Raw genomic sequence first — 21,758 nt, 5'->3', positions numbered from 1 at the left:
CCCCATGTTTGGCATTAAGTAGCTTTAATAAAGTAACAGTACTGAGCATTTGCTAGGTGCCAGGCGCCGCGCAATGCTGCCTACTTGTCATCTCATCCAATCCGCAGAACCCCTCCGGAGGCCGCCGCAGTCGCGGCTGAGCACAGAGACTCGCAGACCTCGGCCTAGGACCACCCAGTGAGTCGGGGCAGAGGTCAGGTCTGAATGCAAACTGTCCTTGCAGTTTGCAAACCCCTTGCAAACCCCTCCTTGCCCAGGGGTTACACTGCCTACCATTCTCCTACAGCGACTTTCTTTCACAGCATCTAAATTTCCTTAGCATTAAAAAATAAGTAAAATAATTATCAATATCTTGACCTGCAAATACAAAGTGGTGACCTCACGACAATGGAGAGGGTGTTCTTGGACCTCTGTTGTTCCAACTACACTGCAAGGGATGCAGGAATTTCTTGGCTACACGCAGATTATGAAGTACTCTATTTTCTTTTCATTTCCCTGGAGCATAAGAATCATTAACCAATGCCACTCAGTAAGTTTAATAAAAAAGAAAAGGGACGTTTAAAAGAAGTAGGGCAGTTATTGATTTTGATGTATCAGTCCCCGCCTCCATGGAGGAAGCGAGTCAGTGACAACCTGAAAGGTAACAGAAAACACAGGATGAAGGCAGAGGGAGAAGCAGCAGCAGACACAGGGCGCAGAACGAGCGCCGGCCGGGCGGGGTGACCTCACTGCGGGGGCAGCTGCATCGGGACTCACTCCGGCAGACGGCGCACGGGGAGACCCGGCCTGACCACTCACGTCTCCCGCCAGACTCAGGGTCTGGCCGCGTCTACCTGCTTCCAAAAGTGAAGCCACTGCCAAAGGACAAGAGTGTCTACTTCTGAGAACTTTTCAATGTCTCTTTAATAAAAAAAGCACTGAGTAATTTCACACAGGAGTCCCCCACACTTTTGAACTTCCCTAGAAAAAACACATAGCCTGCTAATGTAACTAGCTTATTCAAACTTAACTTCTGAAAGCTGGTTCACAATTTGAGCCTTGAAGCTGTTCAAACAATAAGCCATATGATGTCCCTCCAGAGTCCACTAGCGGTCTCCCAGTATTCCTTGTCCCCTACTTCCCCGGTGAGAGGATTTTTGGGTGCACGGAGTCCCCGCCCTGCCTGCTGAGCGGGGTGTCCGGATGCCTGCCTACACCCTGGCCAGTGAGAAGGGACCGGGGGGACCGTGGCCAGCTTTGGGGCAGTGACCTGCTTGTCCCTCCTGCTGGCAGGAACACAGAGGCGATGTCAGGAACTGGACCTCAGACTATCAGAGAGAAGCTATGCAGGGAGATGGCAGACCTGCAGGCAGAGGCTGCCCTGGCATCTCCCGCTGGCCTACACTCGCACTGCGAGGGGAGAGAGACAGAGTTCAGTCTGGAAGGTGCTGTCACACAGGCCTTTGTCAGGGTGGCCGAACCCACTGAACACGACCTTCGAGGTTCCTCTTCCCTGAGCTGCACCTGTTTGGCTAATGGCACTCATTATACTTAAGCTCCGACTAATTAAGCTCAGGCATCGGCTTCTCTGGAGGCCAGTGTCCACACCTGAAGACGGGAAGCAGCCCGGGCAGCCATAACCAGATAATGCAGACTGGGCAGCCGGCTTCAGCACCAGACACTTATTTTAGAGCAAGGCGCTGGCCGATCCCGTTTGTGGCGAGAGCTCTCTTCCTGGCTCCAGGCCGCTGCCCTGTCGCATGACGCTCGCAGGGCCTCTTCTTCGTGCAGCGAGGAGAGAGAGAGAGATCTCCTCACGGGGCTATCCGTCCTTTTAATCCGGGCCTGGCCTGTGAGATCTCATTCAACCTCAGTGCCTCCTTAGGCCCTACTTCAAAACAGTCACACTGGGGGCTAGGGCTTCAACACAGGAACTTTGTGGGGGGGGGGGGCGGGGTTCAACAATGAAGTCCACGGCACCAACACCTACCCTTGGTGCTGCCATAACACCCCACACACAGCTCTACCATCTCATTTTATACATTTAAATATGACGCTCTACTTAAAATGTTGTGTGGAATTGAGAATCAAGAGCACAAACATTTAATGACAGTTGAAAACAGACTTGAAAAGATCGGTTATAAGTTTCAAAATGTACTGTATGCTGAAGAACAAGTATCAGTGACCCGTGGACATGGACAACAGGGTGGGGATGGACTGTCTCGGGGGAGGGCGGGGCGGGGCGCACCATGGGGGGAGCCCAGGACAGCCGTAACAGAACCACAGTCCAGGGTGCGGCGTGGTGGTGCACGTCTGTGAAACAGACCGGGAACATGGCCTTACGATCAGTAATTGGGCCATCATCTGCGCTTCTCTCGTCAGCGGGTCGGCGACAGCCACGACATCGAAGAACACGTCAGCTTCCTGAGGGTCCGTCTTCAGAACGCTGGGAAGACAAATAATAAATAAGGTCAAAGAGGGTCCATTAAATTTATTCCATTACCAATTAATCTTAGCGGTATACGTGATTATAAATTGCTTTCTGTGTCATGAGATTAAAAAATCCCTGGTTGTTTCACTGAAGAAAATACAAATGTAAAATTCTCACGTCTGTGTTCAATAAATTGGAAAACTGCAAAGAATCAGAGAAAATAAAAGCAAGCGTTTATGAATGAGCGAGTTCAAAAAACTCCTCCAAGAACAATACTATTATCGTGAAAACTGGTCAGTTTAAGTCCCCAAATTCTCCCGATCACATGACATATAAAAAGAAACCAAGATGCTTCAGTCTTGTTGAACATGCTCTCTCAGATTTGAGAATGATGGCATTGACTGTTCGGGGCTTTTATTAAATTTAGTACTTAAAAACCCCAGCATGTCACAGCAGAAAAACCCGGGGCACCCCCACGCTCGATTTGCCACCCTTCACTTTCACCCCAGGCACCGCTCCTCGTCTCCTCCTCGCTGTCCGTTCTGCTCAGACTTCCACTGATCCAAGTTAAAATACGAACCAATCGTTACAGGTAAGTGTGAGAAGAAAGTAATTAAAAGCATGGGAAAAGCCAATGGGAGGTAGGTGAAATGTTCAATTTCTTAGCAATTAAATAACAGGTAATGTAAAAATCACTTCAAATATGGGTCCTTCCAACACAGGGAAATGAAAAACGTTTTATTTTATATGCACTTGATAAGATTTAATTATGTTAAAATAGGAACAGCAGAGCTAGACAACAGCTCTTGCTGGGTAACTGCTGCCAGAAATTAAGGGCTACAAACCACATGTTTTCAAGTAAAGAGATCATCTGTGATGGTTAATCCCCATAGTTACCTTGGTGAAAGTTTTACAAATTTACTGGTCACTTTCTGCATGTTTTATAAAACATTATGGATAAGGTAAGCCTCTGTTTACTGCTACTTTAAGTTTTTTCCCCTCAAATTACTGCCAATTCTGTGTAAGTCAGAACTGTAGACCACCGTCACGAAGTCGCCCCATAGCCACCCCTCCACATGAAGTAAGGCGGTGGGCTTAAAAGCAGCAGGACACTGAGGGAACGAGAAAGCCAGAGAGAGAAAGTGAGTCTCCACCACCACCACCTGGGAACGAGCAAACGTTTCCAACACTTAACGTAAGAGCAGGTATTTCCAAACACACAAACATTCCTGAGCATAAGACAACGTAATGGGAACGGCACAAGGACTAACATTTACAATGATAGTTTTAATGATCTGTATTGAATTACTTCAGAACACAGTATTCAACAAATCAAAAATTCTGTAAAAAGAATTCCACTGGATGTATTAAAAATACCTGGAAGTACTGAATCTCAGCTATCTGAAAAATAAAACTTCACTCCCCACAGTGCCAGATAATTTCTCTTTAGAAAGTAATTTCCCCGAGAACACTCCTGTGCATGGGTGGAGACACCTGAAAATACAGGCTTTCTAGAGCTGAAGCGTGTTTTACCTTCTGCTGGTGAATAAACACAAGCAACCCGGATGATGTCTACCCCGAGGTCAGAAAACGGACAAGTGTCACTGTTTTCTGTGTATGATCAAGTCATGTATCTCGACTTAGTTTTACAGGAGTAGTGATGGTTAACAAATCATAAAGTGAAACATGTCTACAGCTTAGTTATATAATGTCTGACTTTTTTTCCAAATTCTAAGTGGTCTTTAATTAAAAACCACAGAATAAGGTCTCCTTCTGGGGACACAGATTACTTTATATGTGTTAGTGGTGCTGATAAACTTAATTTATAATTTCAAAGTGAAATTATAAACTAGTTTAATATTCTAAAACAGTATTTCTCTGATGGCTGTCTTCAGACACCTGATTTTTATAAAACAGTAAATGTTTAACAAGAGTGTTCCACAGTTAAATAAGTCACCCAACCGCTGAATGAACCAAAAATGAACTTTTGTTCATTAGCTATACATCTCATAACCATAAATGTGTGGGTGAACACGGAAAATATCCCCTCCATCCCCATGTTCTCTAAGATTACTTGACTGCAGAACAGATTCGTCCTGAGAACATCTCCGTCAGCATCTCGGAGCCATGTCCCACAGAGCACACCCTGGGATGTGCTGCTGTACGCACCCACATTTTATTAATCAGACTTCTTTACCGACTGAGAATACAAAGATGCTGCTGCAAATGACCTTGAGCATCAAAGGTAAAACAAATCATACTTGGTGTAACTCATCTGAAATCCCATATATACCTTATATATAATTAACAGGAATTTCTTTCCCTCATCTTGTCAGATATATTTATTCTCTAACATGGAACGTCTCATTTCTCCAGTTCTGCTCACGACGACCACGAATGGGAAGCACAGGGGAGTATACAGGCCTCAGTGACAGGAGAGCACAGTCCTGTTACATCCTTACCTGTGATGCTCTTGTAAGAACGTGATATCATGACGAGATGCGCGCAGAGGCAGAGAGGAAACAAGGGCATCAACTCTCATAACAAGGTCGCTCTTGCTGGAGGAACAAGAAAACAATGGGTGAGCGTTCCGGGAGGAGAAACGTACCTCCTTTGTGTCACAATTAAGGCCCCAAGAAAGAGGAATTTAAGTTAAAACACGTCCAAAGGGCAAACTCCATATAAATCATTTTTCTTCCAAACTTCCATGTAGAACTGTCAGTTTAAAGTAAGAGACTTGCTTTTCAAGTCACCCTGTGCCTCCTCATCACTGACGTGACCTTTGAGCACTTAAGCAGTGTTTTCAAGAGTCTGCAGCAACGTGGGTGCGTCACTGAACTCAAGTCAGGGTGTGGGGGGTGCTGGTAGGCGTCCGAGCGCCGGAGCCCATGCAGCGAAGAAAGAAGGGCAGAAAGAACAAAACCCACAGGTATCCATTGTCAAGGAATTTTTGATATAGTTAAAAAGCCCAGATTTTTATGTTTTTCAATTAGTTTGAAAACTAAGAATGCACAAAATAAATACCTATTATGTTGGGATAGAATGTACTTACTGAAGTTTACAGAAGACTTCAGTAAAAAAAGAAAAAAAATAGACTGGTCAAGAATCGTGTCCATCTCTCGCTACTGCATCATCTTTTACTAGCATGCAAGTTCCTGAAATGCGGGATTTTTGGTTAAAAGTAGGTTTCTATCCATAATACCTACCATCTATTTCACAGAGCATTGCATTTAATGGCCACGTAATAAACATGTATTAAGTAAATTAATTAACCCAAATCATTATCGATATTCCTAAACTGTCTCAAAGGTACTTGCTGGCCACATAAGCCCTACTGCGTGAAGCCGCGGGCACAATGGAGGGAACGCTAACGGTCAAACATGCTCCCGGGCTCTTACACTGGGCTGAGCGCCTAAGTGCTGAGAGCAGTGGAAGATGAGAAAAGAAAACCTCTGAGGCCCCAAACCACCTTTCCTTAAATTCTCCGCCAAATTTTCAGCTACGCAGGTCAAGTTTTCTTTTTGGAAAGGACTACAGACTGAAAAGGAGAAAGGGCACTAGGAACTCGGCCCCTCCTGCTGCAGAGCTGGGGACGCCTCTCAGAACAGGACAAGGTGCGCCCGCTCCACTAGAGAAACGGACCCGATGTGCTCCTCAGGGTAACGGCTCCGAGGATCCAGAGCTCTACCTGGCTCATTAAATAACTCCTAAAAAGCATGATGATAATAAAAATGCACACCTTTAATGTATGTTCAGATTTAAGTGAATGTGAATTTATTCTAATTAAAACACACCTTGTTTAGCATTATTTCAGGGCATGTAACAATTTAACACAATTAGAGAGGGTGCTGTTATAGGTTAGTGTTATTGATTTTTTTGTGGTGGTTCTGGTTTGAAATGAAGCTTGATAGTGGCTAAAATAGCTTCCTTAAACTATTTTTTAACCACACAAGAGTTAAAAAATTAGGTCTAAAATGTTAACATTTTTATAACATTCAACATAAAATTACTGAATTATAAATTTTTCAACATATACTAGTCCTACATTATTTAATTGTAAAATAATAACTTTTTTTGCTTTTTAAAGTTTTCTTTTGTTTTATTGCACTTGAAAATAACTATGGATATTAACTCTTCACTGCAGAAAAGGCCTTACTAGTATTTACAGACATTTTAAATTTCCTTTTATCATTATTTCCTAAATGAATATATTTTTTAAATCATATCCTAAAGGGTAAAGTAAGGACATCAGTTTCATCTGGATCAGAATACTATAATCAAGAGTAAAAATTAGATCTTTAGTTCTGGAAAGATAACAGCCTCCAATACATATATATTTGCTTTAAGATACATGGATCAATGAAAATAAAAAAAATATAACAGAAAAATATTATCCCAAAAGAATGCTGACATAGCTTAAATATCAGACTCTAAGGACTTTAAGACAAAATCATTATTAGAAAAGGAGTAATTCATATAAGGGTAAAAGGAATAATTCACTAGAAAGAATTCTGAATCAGGGTATATGTAACAACAATACGTAGCACCTCAAAATTTGTAAAACAAAATTTGACAAGAATACAAAATTAAGTGATAAATTCACAATCCTAGTGGTAGTGTTTAACACACTTTAGTAAATGACAGATAAAACAAAGAAAAAGCCACAAGAGAAAGCAGACAGTTATCTATGAGGGAGCTCTCATAAGACTGTCATCTGATTTCTCAGCAGAAACACTTCAGGCCAGAAAGGACTGGCAAAATTCATTCAATGTAATAAAAAGCAAGAACCGACAACCAAGGCTACTTTACCCAGCAAGGCTATCATTTAAAATTAAAGCAGAAATAAAGAGCTTCCCAGACAAGAAACGGCTAAAGGAGTTTGTTACCGCCAAACCTGCATTACAACAAATGTTAAAGGAAGGAGGAGGGGGAGGAGGGGGAGGAGGGAGAGAGAGGAACATAGCTAAAAAAATAAAATGGTAACAAACACGTATCTATAATAATCCCCTTAAGTGCAAATGGTTCATTATTCTAATCAAAAGACAGAGGGTAGCTGAATGGGTAAGAAAGCAAGGCCCATGTGTATGCTGTCTTCAAGAGGCCCACCTCAGAACGAAAGAGGCACACACACTAAAAGTAAAGGGATGGAAAATGATATTTCATGCAAAAGGGAAAAAAGCTAGATAGAACACTTGTATATAAGAAAGAAGACTTTAAAACCAAGGCTATAGTAAGAGACAATGGAGGATACTACATAACAATAAAAGGTACAAACAAGAGGATGCAACCCTAGTAAACATTCATGCACCCAACAGAGGAGCAACTGAATATGTAAAGCAAATACTGATAGACATAAAGGGAGGGAATGCCAGAAATACAGTCATAGCAGATTTTAACATCCCACTGACTTCAATGGCTAGATCTTCCAGACAGAAAATCAACAAGGAGGTGGCAGTCTTAAAGGACACATAGATCAAATGGAGTTAATTGATATCTTCACAGCATTTACCCCAAAGCCTCAGAACAGAAATTCCTTTCAAGCACACATGGAACATTTTCTAGGACAGACCACATGTTAGGATACAAAATACATCTCAATAAATTTAAGAGGACTGAAATCATATCAAGCATCTTCTCTGATCATAATGCTATAAAACTAGAAATCAATCACAGGGAGAAAATTCAAAAAATACACAGACACAGAAGCTAAATAACATGTTATTAAACAGTGAATGGGTTACCAATTAGATCAAGGAAAAAAACGAAAACAAAAGATACCTTGAAACAAATGAAAATGAGAACACAACAGCCCAAAATCTGTGGGACACCAGGAAAGCAGACCTAAGAGGGAAATTCACAGCATTACAGGCCTATATCAAGAAACAAAAAATTCTCAAAGAAACAACTTAACACTTAAAGGTACTAGAAACAGAACAAGTAAAACCCAAATTGAGTAAAAGATTAAAGGTCTGAGCAGGAATATATGAAATAAAGTCTAAAAAACTGATATAAATGATCAATGAATCCAAGAGCTGGCTCTCTGAAAAGATAAAGAAGATTGACGAACCTTTAACCAGATTCATCAAGGAAAAAAGATGACCCAAATAAATACAATCACAAATGAAAGGAGAAGTAACTACTAACACCAAAGCAATACAAAGAATAATAAGAAAATATTACCGACAACCATATGCCAAATAATTAGAAAATCTGGACTAAATGGATAAGCTCCTAGAAATATATAATCTTCCAAATAAAATCAGGAAGAATCAGAGAATCCATTATAGACAGATTACACCTAGTGAAACAGAAGCAGTAAAACAAACAAACAAACGAACAAAAAACTCCCAGCAAACAAAAGCCCTGGACCAGATGGTTTCACAGGTGCATTTTACCAAACATTCCAAGAAAAAACTAACTTCTCAAACTATTCCAAAAAATTCAAGAGGAGGGAGGACCCCCAAGCTCACTTTATGAGGACAGCATTTTCCTAATTCCAAAGCCAGATAAAGACATTGCACGGAAAGAAAATTATACACCAATATCCCTGATGAATGGAGATGCTAAGATCCTCAACAAAATATCAGCAAACTGAATATAGCAATGCATCAGGAAGATCATACACCATGACCAGGCAGAATTTATTTGGGGGTTCAGGTTTGGTACAATATCTGTAAGTCAACAATCACGATAGATTACATAAACAAAATAAAGGATAAAAACCACATGGTCATATCAATAAGATGCAGAAAAAGCATTTGACAGAATCCAACATCCATTTATGATAAAAACTTTCAGCTACGTGGGAATAGAGGGAACATACCTCAACATAACGAAGGTCATAAATGACAAACCCACTACCAGCCATCACATTAAACGTGCAAAAGCTACAAGTGTTCCCCTGAAGATCAGGAACCAGACCGGGATGTCCACTTCCACCACTCTCGTACAACATGGTACTGGAAGTCCCAGCCACAGCCATCAGGCAAGAAGAAGAAATAAAAGGCATCCAAATGGGAAAGGAAGGAGTAAAACTGTCATTATATGCACATCACATGATACTGTACATAGAGAACCCTAAAGATTTCACCAAGAACTGATAAATGAATTCAGTAAAGTAGCAGGATATAAAATTAATATCCAGAAATCAGCTGCATTTTTATGTGCCAATAACAAACTATCATAAAGGGAAATTAAGAAAATCCCATTCATAATTGCTTCAAAAGGAATAAAATACCTGGGAATTTAACCAAGGATGTAAAAGATCTCTGTGTGGAAAATTACACAACACTGAAGAAAGAAACTGAAAAAGATACAAATAAGTGGATACCATGTTCATGGATAAGAAGAATTCACATCATTAAAATATCCATATTACCCAAAGCAATCTACAGATTCAATTCAATTCCTGAACTAGAAAAAATATTCCAAAAATTTATATGGAACCACAAAAGATCCTGAATACCAACAGTGATCTTGATAAAGAAGAACAAAGTTGGATGAGTCATGTTACCTAATACCAGACTATACTACAAGTCCGTAGTAATCAAAACAGCTTGGTACTGGCATAAAAACAGGTACAGAGAGCAATGGGACAGAACAGAGAGCCCAGATATAAACCCACACCTTTACATTCGATTAATATTTGACAGAGGAGGCAAAAAAAAATACAGTGGGGTAAAGACAGTCTATATAAAAAATGGTTTTGTGAAAATTGGACAGGTACATGAAGAAAAATGAAATGAGACTACCTTTTTATGCCACACACAAGAACAAATTCAAAATACATTAAAGACTTAAATATTGGACTCCAAACCATAAAAACCCAAGAAGGAAACATATGCAGTAAAATCTCAGTCCTTGCTTGCAGCAATACTTTTTCTGATGTATCTCTCCAGGCAAGGGAAATAAAAGAAAAACTAAACAAATTGTATACATTAAACTAAAAGGATATTGCACAGCAAAGGAAACCATCAACAAAATGAAAAACAACCAGTGAATGGGAGAACATACTTGCCAGTACATTTGATAGGGGGTTAATATCTAACATTTATAAAGAACTCAAATTCAACACCAGAAAAAAAAACCAGACCCCACAAACAATCCAAATAAAAAATGGACAAAGGATCTGAATAGACACTTCTCCAAAGAGGACATACAGATGGCCCAACAGACATATGACAAGATGTTCAATGTCACTAATCATCAGAAATGCAGATTAAAACCACAATGAGATATCACCCAACACTTGTCAGAAGGGCCATCACCAATAAATCAACAAACAACAAGTGCTGGCGAGGATGTGGAGAAAGGGAACCCTGGTGCACTGTTGGTGGGAATGCAGACTGGGGCAGCCCCTGTGGAAAGCAGAATGGAGACACCTCAAAAAATTAAGAATGGGACTGCCTTATGACACAGCAATTCCACTTCTAGGAATTTATGCAAAGAAACCCAAAACAATGATTTAAAAGAATATATGCACCCCTATGTTCACTGCAGCATTAATAACAGCAGCCAAGATTTGGAAGCTGCCCAACTGACCATCAGTGGATGAGTGGGTGAAACAGCTATGGTGCATTTACGCAATGGAACACTACTGGGCCTTAAAAAAGAAGAAAATTTTACCCTTTGTGACAGTCTGAATGGACCTGGCAAGCATTACACTAAGTGAGGTAGGCCAGTCAGAGGAAGGCAAATACCGCATGATTTCACTCATATTTGTAATCTAATGAACGAACTGAACCGACAAGCGAAAAAGAGGCACACTCATAGGTAGAGAGCAGGCTGACAGCTCTGGGGGGGTGTTAGGGGTAAAGAGATCGAGCAAAAAAGAACCACGGACACCCACAACAGTGTGGCGACTGCGGGGGGAGGGGACTGGGTGGAGGGGGATTAGGATATGGGGACAAGGGGAAAAGTACAATAAAAAGTGAACAAAAATAAGTTTAAAAATTTTAAAAAGGTGCAAGATTTCATGAAAAAAAATTAAAGCTTCACTGAAGAACCCTTAAAAAACATCAAATAAGTGTGTCTATCTACATATTCACATATGTACTTATACATAAATTGTACACTGTACATATCAGTTACATATCTATGCCTTACTTACATTAGAAATATATATGTATGTTTGTATAGCTACATATAAATAACATGTATTTAATAAATGGAATAAAGCTACAGAAGTAGACAGCAAAGAAGTCTTCAGTATAGTAGCATTTCTCTCAAGTAAAAGCATCCGACACAATAAAAGCCAAAAAATGCATATTTACCGACAAAGCAAAAGTGAAAATGCAAATATGGGCATCACGGACACAACCTTTAGGGAGATGGTTACCTCTCGGGAAGTGAGGAGACTGGGATGGGTGGGGGAAACGAACAGTAAGATCCACGGCACATGAAACAAAATATTAATGTCTACGCTCTGCTGACAATGAGTAAATGCATGTCTTTTATTATTTCTTTAAAACTTCTCTTTGTCTTTTGTTATATCTTAACTTGTGCACGTATCTGATATATTTTCTAATCTTAAAAAAATGATATGGAAAATACCAAACCCAGAAATGAATTGCTCTTATAATTTTAAACACTTACTTCTTTGAGTTGATTGCCATATTTTCAACAATGTCTTTAATATTCTCTGCTAAATTAGTAAATGTTATCTTTTCCAACAAGGAGAAATCTTCTGCACAGAAATTTTCATCTAAAGGTCCTAAGAACTTAAAATAAAAGCAATTATTACTGTGTATCTTCTAGAAGATACCTTTTATTTCACAAAATATTTTCTCAAAAATCAATTACAGAATAAACAGATGGTGGCTATTAATCCCACCATCTACTAAATCCACTGGGATAAAAAGGAGAAAAAAATATTTTCTCACTTTCATATCACAAATAACATTTGCATAAATACCAAAATCGAAGCAACAACAAGTACAAAATTATCTCCATTTGAAAGATTTACTTTGAGACATAATGCTTCCAAAAACCTAAGGCTTTTCATTCTCAAGTAAATGAAGAAAGCAATTGCCTGCATGTTTTAAATCTTTTAGTTTCAATTTTATTTTCCATTCATCTATAAACTGCAGTGACATGAATATATAAGCGAGGAATAAGACAGCAAAACGACGAGACAAGTCACATGATCACTTAATGACATCCACCAGCCTTCATCTGACGGGTGTCCTATGTGTTGCATGAAAGGTTTGGAGCTCAGCAAGGTCGCGCTGGTTAGCTTTACTCCAGCGGTGCAGCGGGGAAGCTGGCAAATTGCCACGTACCTAACGTCTCAGGATGGCTACTCCATCACAGCGCCTACCAGTGCGACTGCCAGTCGCATTTTCTGAAGAGGCCAATGCAGGCAGTCACTACGCTGTTACAAACACAGACCTGATGTACACGGAGGCAGGCTGCGCTAGTCTTAGGCATTACACAACTGTACCTAATGACAACCAGAAAACAGGTCAAGCGGAATCTATTCTTTCTTAGTAAAAAGGCCAGGATGACACAGCCGCAGCAGATTTTCTCACTCCCCCTTCATGTGCTTTTGCAGCTAATGATTTTTCAAAATTAATGAATACAGTTCTCGAATTCTTATTTGCTCATGCCATAGGAGCATCACGTTTCACCACAAACATAAAACATGACTCTTAAAAATAAACAAATGGGCACTATAAAACTAAAAGTCCACATATAAACATTTCATCACCTTAAGATTTGATATCATTTTTAAGGTAACGTTGAAAGCACTTTCAATGTCATATTTTCTGGACGATGACCAGCAGAGGCCTGGAAAAGAGCTGAAAGTTTGTGTAAACTACCCCCAGTGACTCGAGCTGTTATGTTAGTAGCTCAGAATGAGGAAATAAAACCTCAAATTGTTTTCTTAAGGAATGAACAAGATGGCTATTTTGACTGATTAAATTCACTACAGAACTGACCGTATTTCACCTACATAAGTCCAGCATCAAATGGCTGGGAGAAACTTGATTCTTCTGTGTCTTAGTTTTATTTAAAGTTGAAGGTGTTATCTGTGAAACAAAGTAGTTTGAATGGCATAAAGTCATATCATGTCCATGTTGGGAAAAGGGACATTAAACTTGAAAATCATATACTGGCACAGTAAAACCTAACTGGTGCTTAAATCATCTTTACAACATTTTAGAAATGTGATTTTTCAGTTATACAGAATAACTGCTGTACCAGAAATGCATTACCTCCTTTGACAGCTTATTAAAATTTTTAGAAAACTCTGTTAGGGTGTTCATCCACACACTGAGCTAAAAATCTCTCTCCACTCGTGGAAGTTTGGCCAGCTGGCCTTGACCTTGCACTGACGCCCACCAAGTGTAACACGAGTCGACCTACAAACGTGCGCACTGTGCCCGTGACAGTCTTCAGGTATTTGAAGAGAACACAGGAGTTAAATGTTCCTGAAAATTCATGGAGTGTCTAGGGCTGTTCCATGCACTTTATGTACAAAAGTGCATTTAATCGGACGACTCTGGAAGTCATGCTATTGTGATTCCCACTGTACAAATGAAGGAACCAAGTCTCAGAGGGGCAATATGGTTAATGGTGCGGCTGGATTTTGAATCCAGACTTCCCCAGCTTAGGGAAAAAAGGCCTTGCCTGTTTCCATACTCTCTACTACCCCTGTCTTTCAGCAACTTGCAAATATGTAGTGTGATAAAAATTCATTTGTTATAATTACAGCAACAGCACTATTTAGTGCTTTAGTTGATACTAAAACACAAGTTTCCGGTTCTTGAGCATGCAGTAGGAAAGCATCATCGTTGGTTGCCAGGTAAGGGGGGTTTGGGAGGCCGGGTGACGAAGGCGAAGAGATTAATCGGTACAAACCGGCAGTGACGCACAGTCACTGGCCTGTGAAGCAGAGCACGGGGACTCCGTTAATGATTTCATGACACGTGCGGTGTCGGGGGAGTGCGCGCCTAAGCGTGGAGATGGCTTCCTAAGTCACATAAACGTCTAACCACTATGCTGTACACCTGGAACTAACAGAAAATGACTAACAGTCAATTGTAATTGAAAAATTAAAATATTAAAATTTTTAAAAAGTCCCATTGGTCCCCATTTTGATCGTTCCTAATTGTAACTCTGAGCATGTTCCAATCCCAACGTAAACACCCGGCCAGGTTCAGAAGGAAGACCGACTCTAAAATGTCGGGACTGTCTCACGCAGGAGCTGTCGGACCCCCAGCGACCACCACCACCTCCCAGACCCGCGGTGATGATTGGGCTCTGGAGCTTGGCTGGGGCGGAGCCACAGGCCCGGTGTTACGTTTGAGTTCACGCACCACTGAACTTACTTTCGGATATACTGGACTTTTCCATTCAAATCAAAGTTGTACAAATGACAGAATAATCAAAATTGACAACTGCCTATTAATCAACATGAAAGGTCAGTTAATGCAGTACTATCTCTACCCCCAACCTGTCCCCTGAATTCAGGTCGTATGTTCGACTGCGAACTCAACAAGCCTACGTGGAGGTCCAGAAAGGAGCAAGGACCTGCTGACGTGTCAGAACTGAATTCTCCACCTTCCCTTTCCACTCTGCCCGAACCCCTGCTCCTGCTGCAGTCTTTCCCGCCGGAATGCACGGCAACTCCGTTCTCCTCGTGATTTCTCACCTGCTGTGAACCAAACTGTCAGCCATCCCTGTTCATCCTTCCTCCAAAATACATCCCACCTCCCCTTTTGACCACTTCCACTCCAGCCATTCTGGGGCAAGCCACTATCACCTCTCGCTTGGACCACTGCGGCATCTCCCATCAGACCTCCTGACCCCTGTGGTTCACGCACAATGGAACAACCACGAGAGACCCACGGTACACACAGGTCAGGTTGTGCCAAGCCCGGTGCAGACCTATGAACTTCACACGCCATTCAGAGGAAAGGAGGCATCCTTAAACCCTATAAAACCGCTCTGACCTGGTCCCCAGCAGCTTCTCCGAGCTCCTGTCCTGACTGCTGCTCCCAATGTGCCTGCCGTTCCTAAAACACACGGGCACGACCACCTCCCCAGACCCTGTGCTCGCTGCTGCCTCTACCGAGAGCATTCCGCGTCCCGACGTGGCCCCCTCCCTCGCCTCCTTTGGTCCTCTGTCCAAACGATACCTCATCGGTAAGGATGCTATTTGTCCTCTGTCTCTGTCCACCACAGTGTAAACACCACAAAAACGTGTTTGTTCACTACTATACTCCCAGAACCTAGAAAAATGTTTGGTCCAGGGCAGGGGAGAGATTACTATTTTCATATTTTGTCACCTTCAGAAAAAGAGAGGAAATCATAGTTCTATGGGAAATAAGTTGAATATAACGATAATATTTATCATTAATATTGATAATGATATCTGAAATATGTTAAACAGTGGAAAGAAAACACGGGTAACTGTTCCATAAGGCGCAGTCAAAGGGCAGGGCACTAGACACAGCAGGTGTAACTCTTCCCTCTCTACTTCTTAAGATGACTGACAAAACCAAAGGTAGCCATGCACTTGAAGACTTCCAAAAAGCTCCATTTCCTCCCCAAGTAACTGCTAGAGAGAAAAAGCAATGTCGTTCCTGGGCTTCCACATAACTCACTATCAAAAGTCACTAGTACAGGGTAGGGCAAAAGTAGGTTTACACTTGTTTGTATGAAAAATAATACAATAATAAATAAAAGAGTAAACTGTTTCACGTACTCACAACTGTAAACCTACTTTTGCTCCACCCTGTACTTTTATTATTGTAATAGTAAATGGCAACCATTGTCACCAATTTGTAAAACAGCTGTGTACACAGACGGACCCCAGTCTAGCTGCCTTTAGGAGCTGATGCGATTAGCTCAGAAACCATTACAACGCAGCAGGTGCATTTAACATGTGGAAGCGTGGGGACACGGGTCTCCTACTCCTCCTAACCATACTCTTCATAAATTCAGGTAAGACCGAATAAATAAGCATAATTTTAAGGGAACAGTATAACAGGAATAAAACAGGTGAATAGAGCTCATAAAAATGTAGAAAACAAAAAAACAAGAGTATATTAGAGCTCTGAAGGGGACCCAGGAATATATAATTTGATAGCTCAAGCAGACCAGTGTCAAAGCATTCCATTAGTTTACTTCTTAATAAATCTAAGCACCAGATTCAATTATTTAAAATTTAATTCCTCAGAAATAAAACCAGACTATCATATTCAAAATATATTAATAAATAGCTATTATCCACTAATTTTGTGCATAAAGACTCTCTAATCAGAAAAATGTTTTTTGTGATATACTGAGAAAAGAGTGTGATATAAAGTTCTATATGTAAAATTACAGCTACGTATTTTAGAAAACGAGAAATAACCCAGTAGGGTAAAAAACGGGTCAGAAGTTAAAACAATAAACTTTTAATAAAATTTATTAGGGCGGTGGGGGTAAGTGACTCTTCCTATAGATTTTTAAAGGTTATTTTAATAAACAGAGCTCTCCACTGCATACGAAAGCATCGTGCTGTTATTCAACAACTGCAGGGCAAGCTACGAGAGGAACAAGATGTCCCGATGCACTTCCTGCACCTGCTGCACAGCGGCTCTCAATCACAAGGCCGCCGCGTGCACCAGGTTGCTGGGTCTAATACATTGGGGCAGAGTGAACGGTGCCCCACGAGAACGTCCTTCCTCACCCGCATCAGTGTTCTCATCCACGGGGGAGGGGTGAAGCAGCAGGTGCTGCGCCGCAACCGAAACCTCCCCGTGCATTTCACGCGTGCTGAGACCAGTCTGATGGCGGGTGTGCTGTGAGAGAAAAACGTGTGCGACCCTGTATCACAGTGTCACTGAGAAAAGGCAGCACCTGTTTCTCCTACTTACTTTCCCGTTGCTGACAATCCCCATTTCTCCGGGATGCAAGTGAAGGACATCTTGACAGAACAGCCGGTGAGTCCGAAAAAGACTCACTCCCATGGTATTGTATTTTTTCTCAAAAGAATTCTTATCCATCCCCTAAAGCACGAAAATAATGAAATAAATAAGAGAGCAGTGAATCTATTAAATTATTCTATTAATAAAGCCCACTTTGGTACATTAGTATAAAATTTAAATATCGCATTATGACAAAAAAGTAGTATTTTCTTCTGAAACCACATTTTTAAAACAGGCATCTTTCTTCAGTCAGTTACAATATTTTGACATCTCTTTACAAGCAGATGTACAACCGTTTGCTGCTTCTGCCACGGGAATTTCAGGCGTTCACTCCCTCCCTGAAATACACCCTCCACCTGGCTGCCAGGACGCTGCGCCCTCCTAACCTAACGCACTGGCTCTTCCTCTGCAGGACCCTCCTCCTCCTCCTCCTGAGCTCCTCTACACTGGGGAACATTCCAGGGCTTAGCCGGCCACCTCTCTGCCACACCCTCACTTAACTGAGACTTCTCCTCCAGTTTCTTAGCTTGAAATTATACATGATGTTGATGACCCTCAAATTATACTCATTCATTCGTGAGCTCGAAATCTCCACTTGAATGTTCCAACAGGCATCTCCAACTCAACATGCACAAAACTTAGCGCTTGGTCCCTCTGTGTCCAAATCTCTTCATCTAGACTTTCCCACCCTCCCTCCCCCCGAAAAAGAAACCACCATGAAATTTCACTGTTTCAGCCCAAATCCTAGCCTGTTACCTTCACGTCACATACGATTGATCGACTAATCCTACTGACCATAACATAATATTAATTACACACCATCTCTCCATCTCCACCACTACTATCCAGTCCAAGATACCATCATGTCTTGCCTAGATTACTGCAGTAGCATTCTAATTGTTTATCCTGTCTCCATTCTCGTCTACCTACTAGGGAATCTTCACATGGTGTCCAGAGCCATCTTTTTAAAGATTATTCACCTCCTCCGCTACACTCAAACAGTCTGAATTCCCTGCCGCGGCCTACAAGTGCCTGAAGCGCAGGGCCGTGTTCATGCCCGCACGCCCCAGTGCTCCCGCCTCTCTCTGTTTTGGTCGTAAGGACCTTCTGCCTGAACCTCAAGTCCGGCCACTGTCTCTGCGTCGGGTCTTCAGAGCTGCTGCGTCCCTGAACCCGCTGCGTTCTTCTGCAGACTTCCTTCCCACGGCTCGGTTTCTCGCTGCACTCAGAGCTCCCACCAGACGGGAGCTCTCTGGAATCCCCTTTCCCGCTCGCACCCCTCCCCAACTCTCCACCCTCTGATGCTCCCCGTTTTTCCAGTACAGCCTACTGGGTCTGTCCCCCCACGGCCACGTCAGTGCTGCCTGTTCAGAGCGCATCCCCACCGTCTGGCAGACAGCAAACACCTCCTGAAAGGACCAGAAAACTTTTCTTGCGGGAGGCCATTTCTATGTCTGAAATTTCCCGCATACTGGACTCCTTGGGTGAGACACCTGAGGACTACTTACGAAACCCTTAACTCCCAGCCCTGAAGGGCACAGCCTAACTAGAATGACATCAGCCTGAAGGATCATGAAGTGGTTGAAATAGAAGAACTCTGATTTGTTAAATGCCTCTATGCAAAGTCATATCATTTAACATCTATCTTTCCCCATTTAGAGGACTATTATCCCCAAATGATTATACTCACTGTTTTCCAGTAACATGATGTCTCCAAGCACGTGGACTTAACACTTCTGAAATATTCAACACACACTGATTATTGCAAACAAACAGCTACTGACCTCAATAAGGAATGCCTTAATTTTATCTCCAGAGTAAATGGCTGTAGCGGTTTCTTCTCTTGCCAGTTTCCTGAGAAAGTTTCTCAAAAAGCTGTTTTTCTGTGTGAGAAAAGCTGCCAAAATTCCTCTAGAAATAGCTGTGCTTTCTTCATTTATTTTTGATGTAGGATTATAAATAACGCCCAGCCGGCTATGGAAACTTGTTTTCTGCAAAACACATTTATAGGTGGTGAAGAGGAGCTGTATTTTGCATGCCTCTTTATAGCTGGGCTGTTTCCTTCCCACTCAAGCCTACGCCCTGCCACACAGCGCCCCTTACTGTCAGGTTCTCTGTGACTGCTGCACGTGGCCTCTCACTGACGCGGCCTAAAAACCGGCATTTCACTAACTCCCACCACCGCTTCACCTCTTTGCATAAGGATTCCTTTATAACGCAATCCTTCGTTGAACTGCTTCTTGTATGTGTGTGTGAAATAACAAAATACATACCAAAAATGCAGAGCTTAGCAAATCACCCCCGGTGAGGAAACAGAGTGCAGTGAAAGGCGGCTCTGGCCCCCTGCCAATGCCCACACCCCCGCATCTCATGACAGCCACTGTCTGGTCGCTTATGCTAATAACATCCTTGCTTTTCTTTATCCTTTACCACTGAAGCTTGCCTCGGTAAACGTTTCCTCCGTTTTGCACCTCAAATAAATGTAATCGTGCAGCACATATTCTTTTGTGCTCTTCTTCCGCCCCGCATGGTGGCTGAGATTCATCAACGCTGTTCTGTGTAGGCGCAGTTGTTTATTTTTTGGTGCTGCACAGAGCTCCGCGGTGTGAACCTGCCCTCGTTTATCCACTGCACTCACTGGGGCTAGACGTCGGAGTTGTTTCGGGTGGGTGCTCCACCTTCGGAAGACACTGACGTTTTTCACAAGAGTCGGACTGGTTTTCACCCCCATCAGTAATACAGGAAGGTGCCATCACCCCAGTGACTTTGTTTTAAATCGTTCGGGTAAACGTGTAAGGTTAATTCATTTTTCCTCGTCACCGATGATATTCAACATCCTTATGTAACATGTTCACTGCCCCCTTTACGGGTTTGCCGATTCAATCTCTGCCATTATTTTCTTGGGGATGATTATCTTTTTCGTACTGACTTACGTGAGTTTGAGTTCCAAGACGTGAGCGTTTTGTTTTTATATGTACACAGATAGCTCCTGCTATTCTGTGGTCTGCCTTTCTATCCCCTTGATGGTGCCTTCTAACAAAAAAGAGTCCTTAACTTTAATGTAGCTCAGCGTACTGGTGTTTTGACTGACCACTGGGTTCCGTGTTCTGTTCTAGAAATCGTCCTTACTTCGAGGCCACCAACCATGACACATGCCCGGGTTTGTGTCTGGGCCCGCTGTGTGTTTTCCATTGCTCTGTTTTTCTATCCTGTGAAACTGCCTTCAGTTTTGTAGTTTTATAAGAGATCTTCGTATCCGACAGAGCAATTCTCCTGCTTTCCTCTTCTCTAAGAGTAATCTAGCTATTCTTGGTGCTCTGCATCATAAATTTGAGAATAAACTTGATGATTTCCATAAAAAGTGCTGAGATTCATACTGGAATTGCTCTGGAGTTATAACATCAATCCTGGGAGAACTGATATCTTCATAATATTGAGTCTTTCCATTCATAATTATGGTTTCTCTCTCCACTCATGTAGAACTTCTGAGTTTTCTCTCAATATTTTATAAGTCTTAAAATTTATTCTGTTACATTTATTCCTAGCACTTGAAAATTTTGCTATATTAAGTGATATTCAATTCATTTAAAATGCATTTCTTGTTTGTTGCAACTCTTAAAATTAGTTCTTATATACTGATGTATTTATTCAGCAACCTAGTTAAAGAATTCTAATAATTTATGTGTCGATTTACTTGTATTTTCCATATAAACAATTTAGAAACATGACAATTTAAATTCTTCCTTCTTGGTTTTTGTTCATCCTGTTCTTCATGAGTCTAGGAATTTTGCATCTATGTTCATAAATAAGATCAGCCTACAGCTTTCCAATCTTTAGAATGCTTTTTAGACATCTGGTTTAGAAGTAATGCTGATCTTGCAAAGTAAGGTGGGATGTATTGCTTGTTTGACTATTCTCTGGAAAAAATTTTGTGTGAGACTGGTGTGTATAGCTCGGTACTAGTAAGATCACATGGGTCTGGACTTTCTTGTTTTGAACTTTTTTTTCAGTTACAGGTTTCATTCTGTCAGTAACTAAAAACATCACCTTCTACCACTGCTGTGCCCACAGGATCTGGGGTGACCCACCCTCTTTTAGTCAGGGTGCTGGCTGTGTGGGTCTGCTTCTCCACTTTTCCTGGAGAGTTTTACCAGGTGTTTTATCCATTCTATTAATCTTTTCAAAGAACCAACTTTTGGCTTTGTGGACCTTTACTATATGTCTTCTATTTCATTACCCTTTGTTTTTAATTTTTAACTTTTCCTTTACTTTCTTTGATAGACATTTAAAAGTAGCTGTTTTTAAATTTTAAGATTTCTGTTTAGATAACTGATTTTATGATGACTCTTCTTTCAAACACACACAAATACAGTTTTGGTTCTAACTGTCAAGTTTAAATATCATTCAAATTTTCATTCATTTCAGAAGTA

At 41.5% G+C, this 21,758-nt stretch overlaps 1 protein-coding gene across 1 annotated transcript in view; it reads right to left on the bottom strand.

The window, feature by feature from the left end:
• The window catches only part of UGGT2 (UDP-glucose glycoprotein glucosyltransferase 2), a 120,289-nt gene that overhangs the window by 36,947 nt on the left and 61,584 nt on the right, over positions 1–21,758 (bottom strand). Inside the window, exons 21-25 of the mRNA XM_028526663.2 lie at positions 19,113–19,319; positions 17,278–17,409; positions 12,005–12,129; positions 4,873–4,968; positions 2,323–2,425 (exon numbers count right to left, since the gene is read on the bottom strand). Of these exons, the coding sequence (XP_028382464.1) occupies positions 2,323–2,425; positions 4,873–4,968; positions 12,005–12,129; positions 17,278–17,409; positions 19,113–19,319 (663 nt within the window). The remainder of the gene's footprint in view (positions 1–2,322; positions 2,426–4,872; positions 4,969–12,004; positions 12,130–17,277; positions 17,410–19,112; positions 19,320–21,758) is intronic.

This window comes from Phyllostomus discolor, chromosome 11 (assembly GCF_004126475.2).
Source record: "Phyllostomus discolor isolate MPI-MPIP mPhyDis1 chromosome 11, mPhyDis1.pri.v3, whole genome shotgun sequence".
Lineage (NCBI taxonomy): Eukaryota > Metazoa > Chordata > Mammalia > Chiroptera > Phyllostomidae > Phyllostomus > Phyllostomus discolor.
This window is presented reverse-complemented; position numbering and strand designations above follow the sequence as displayed.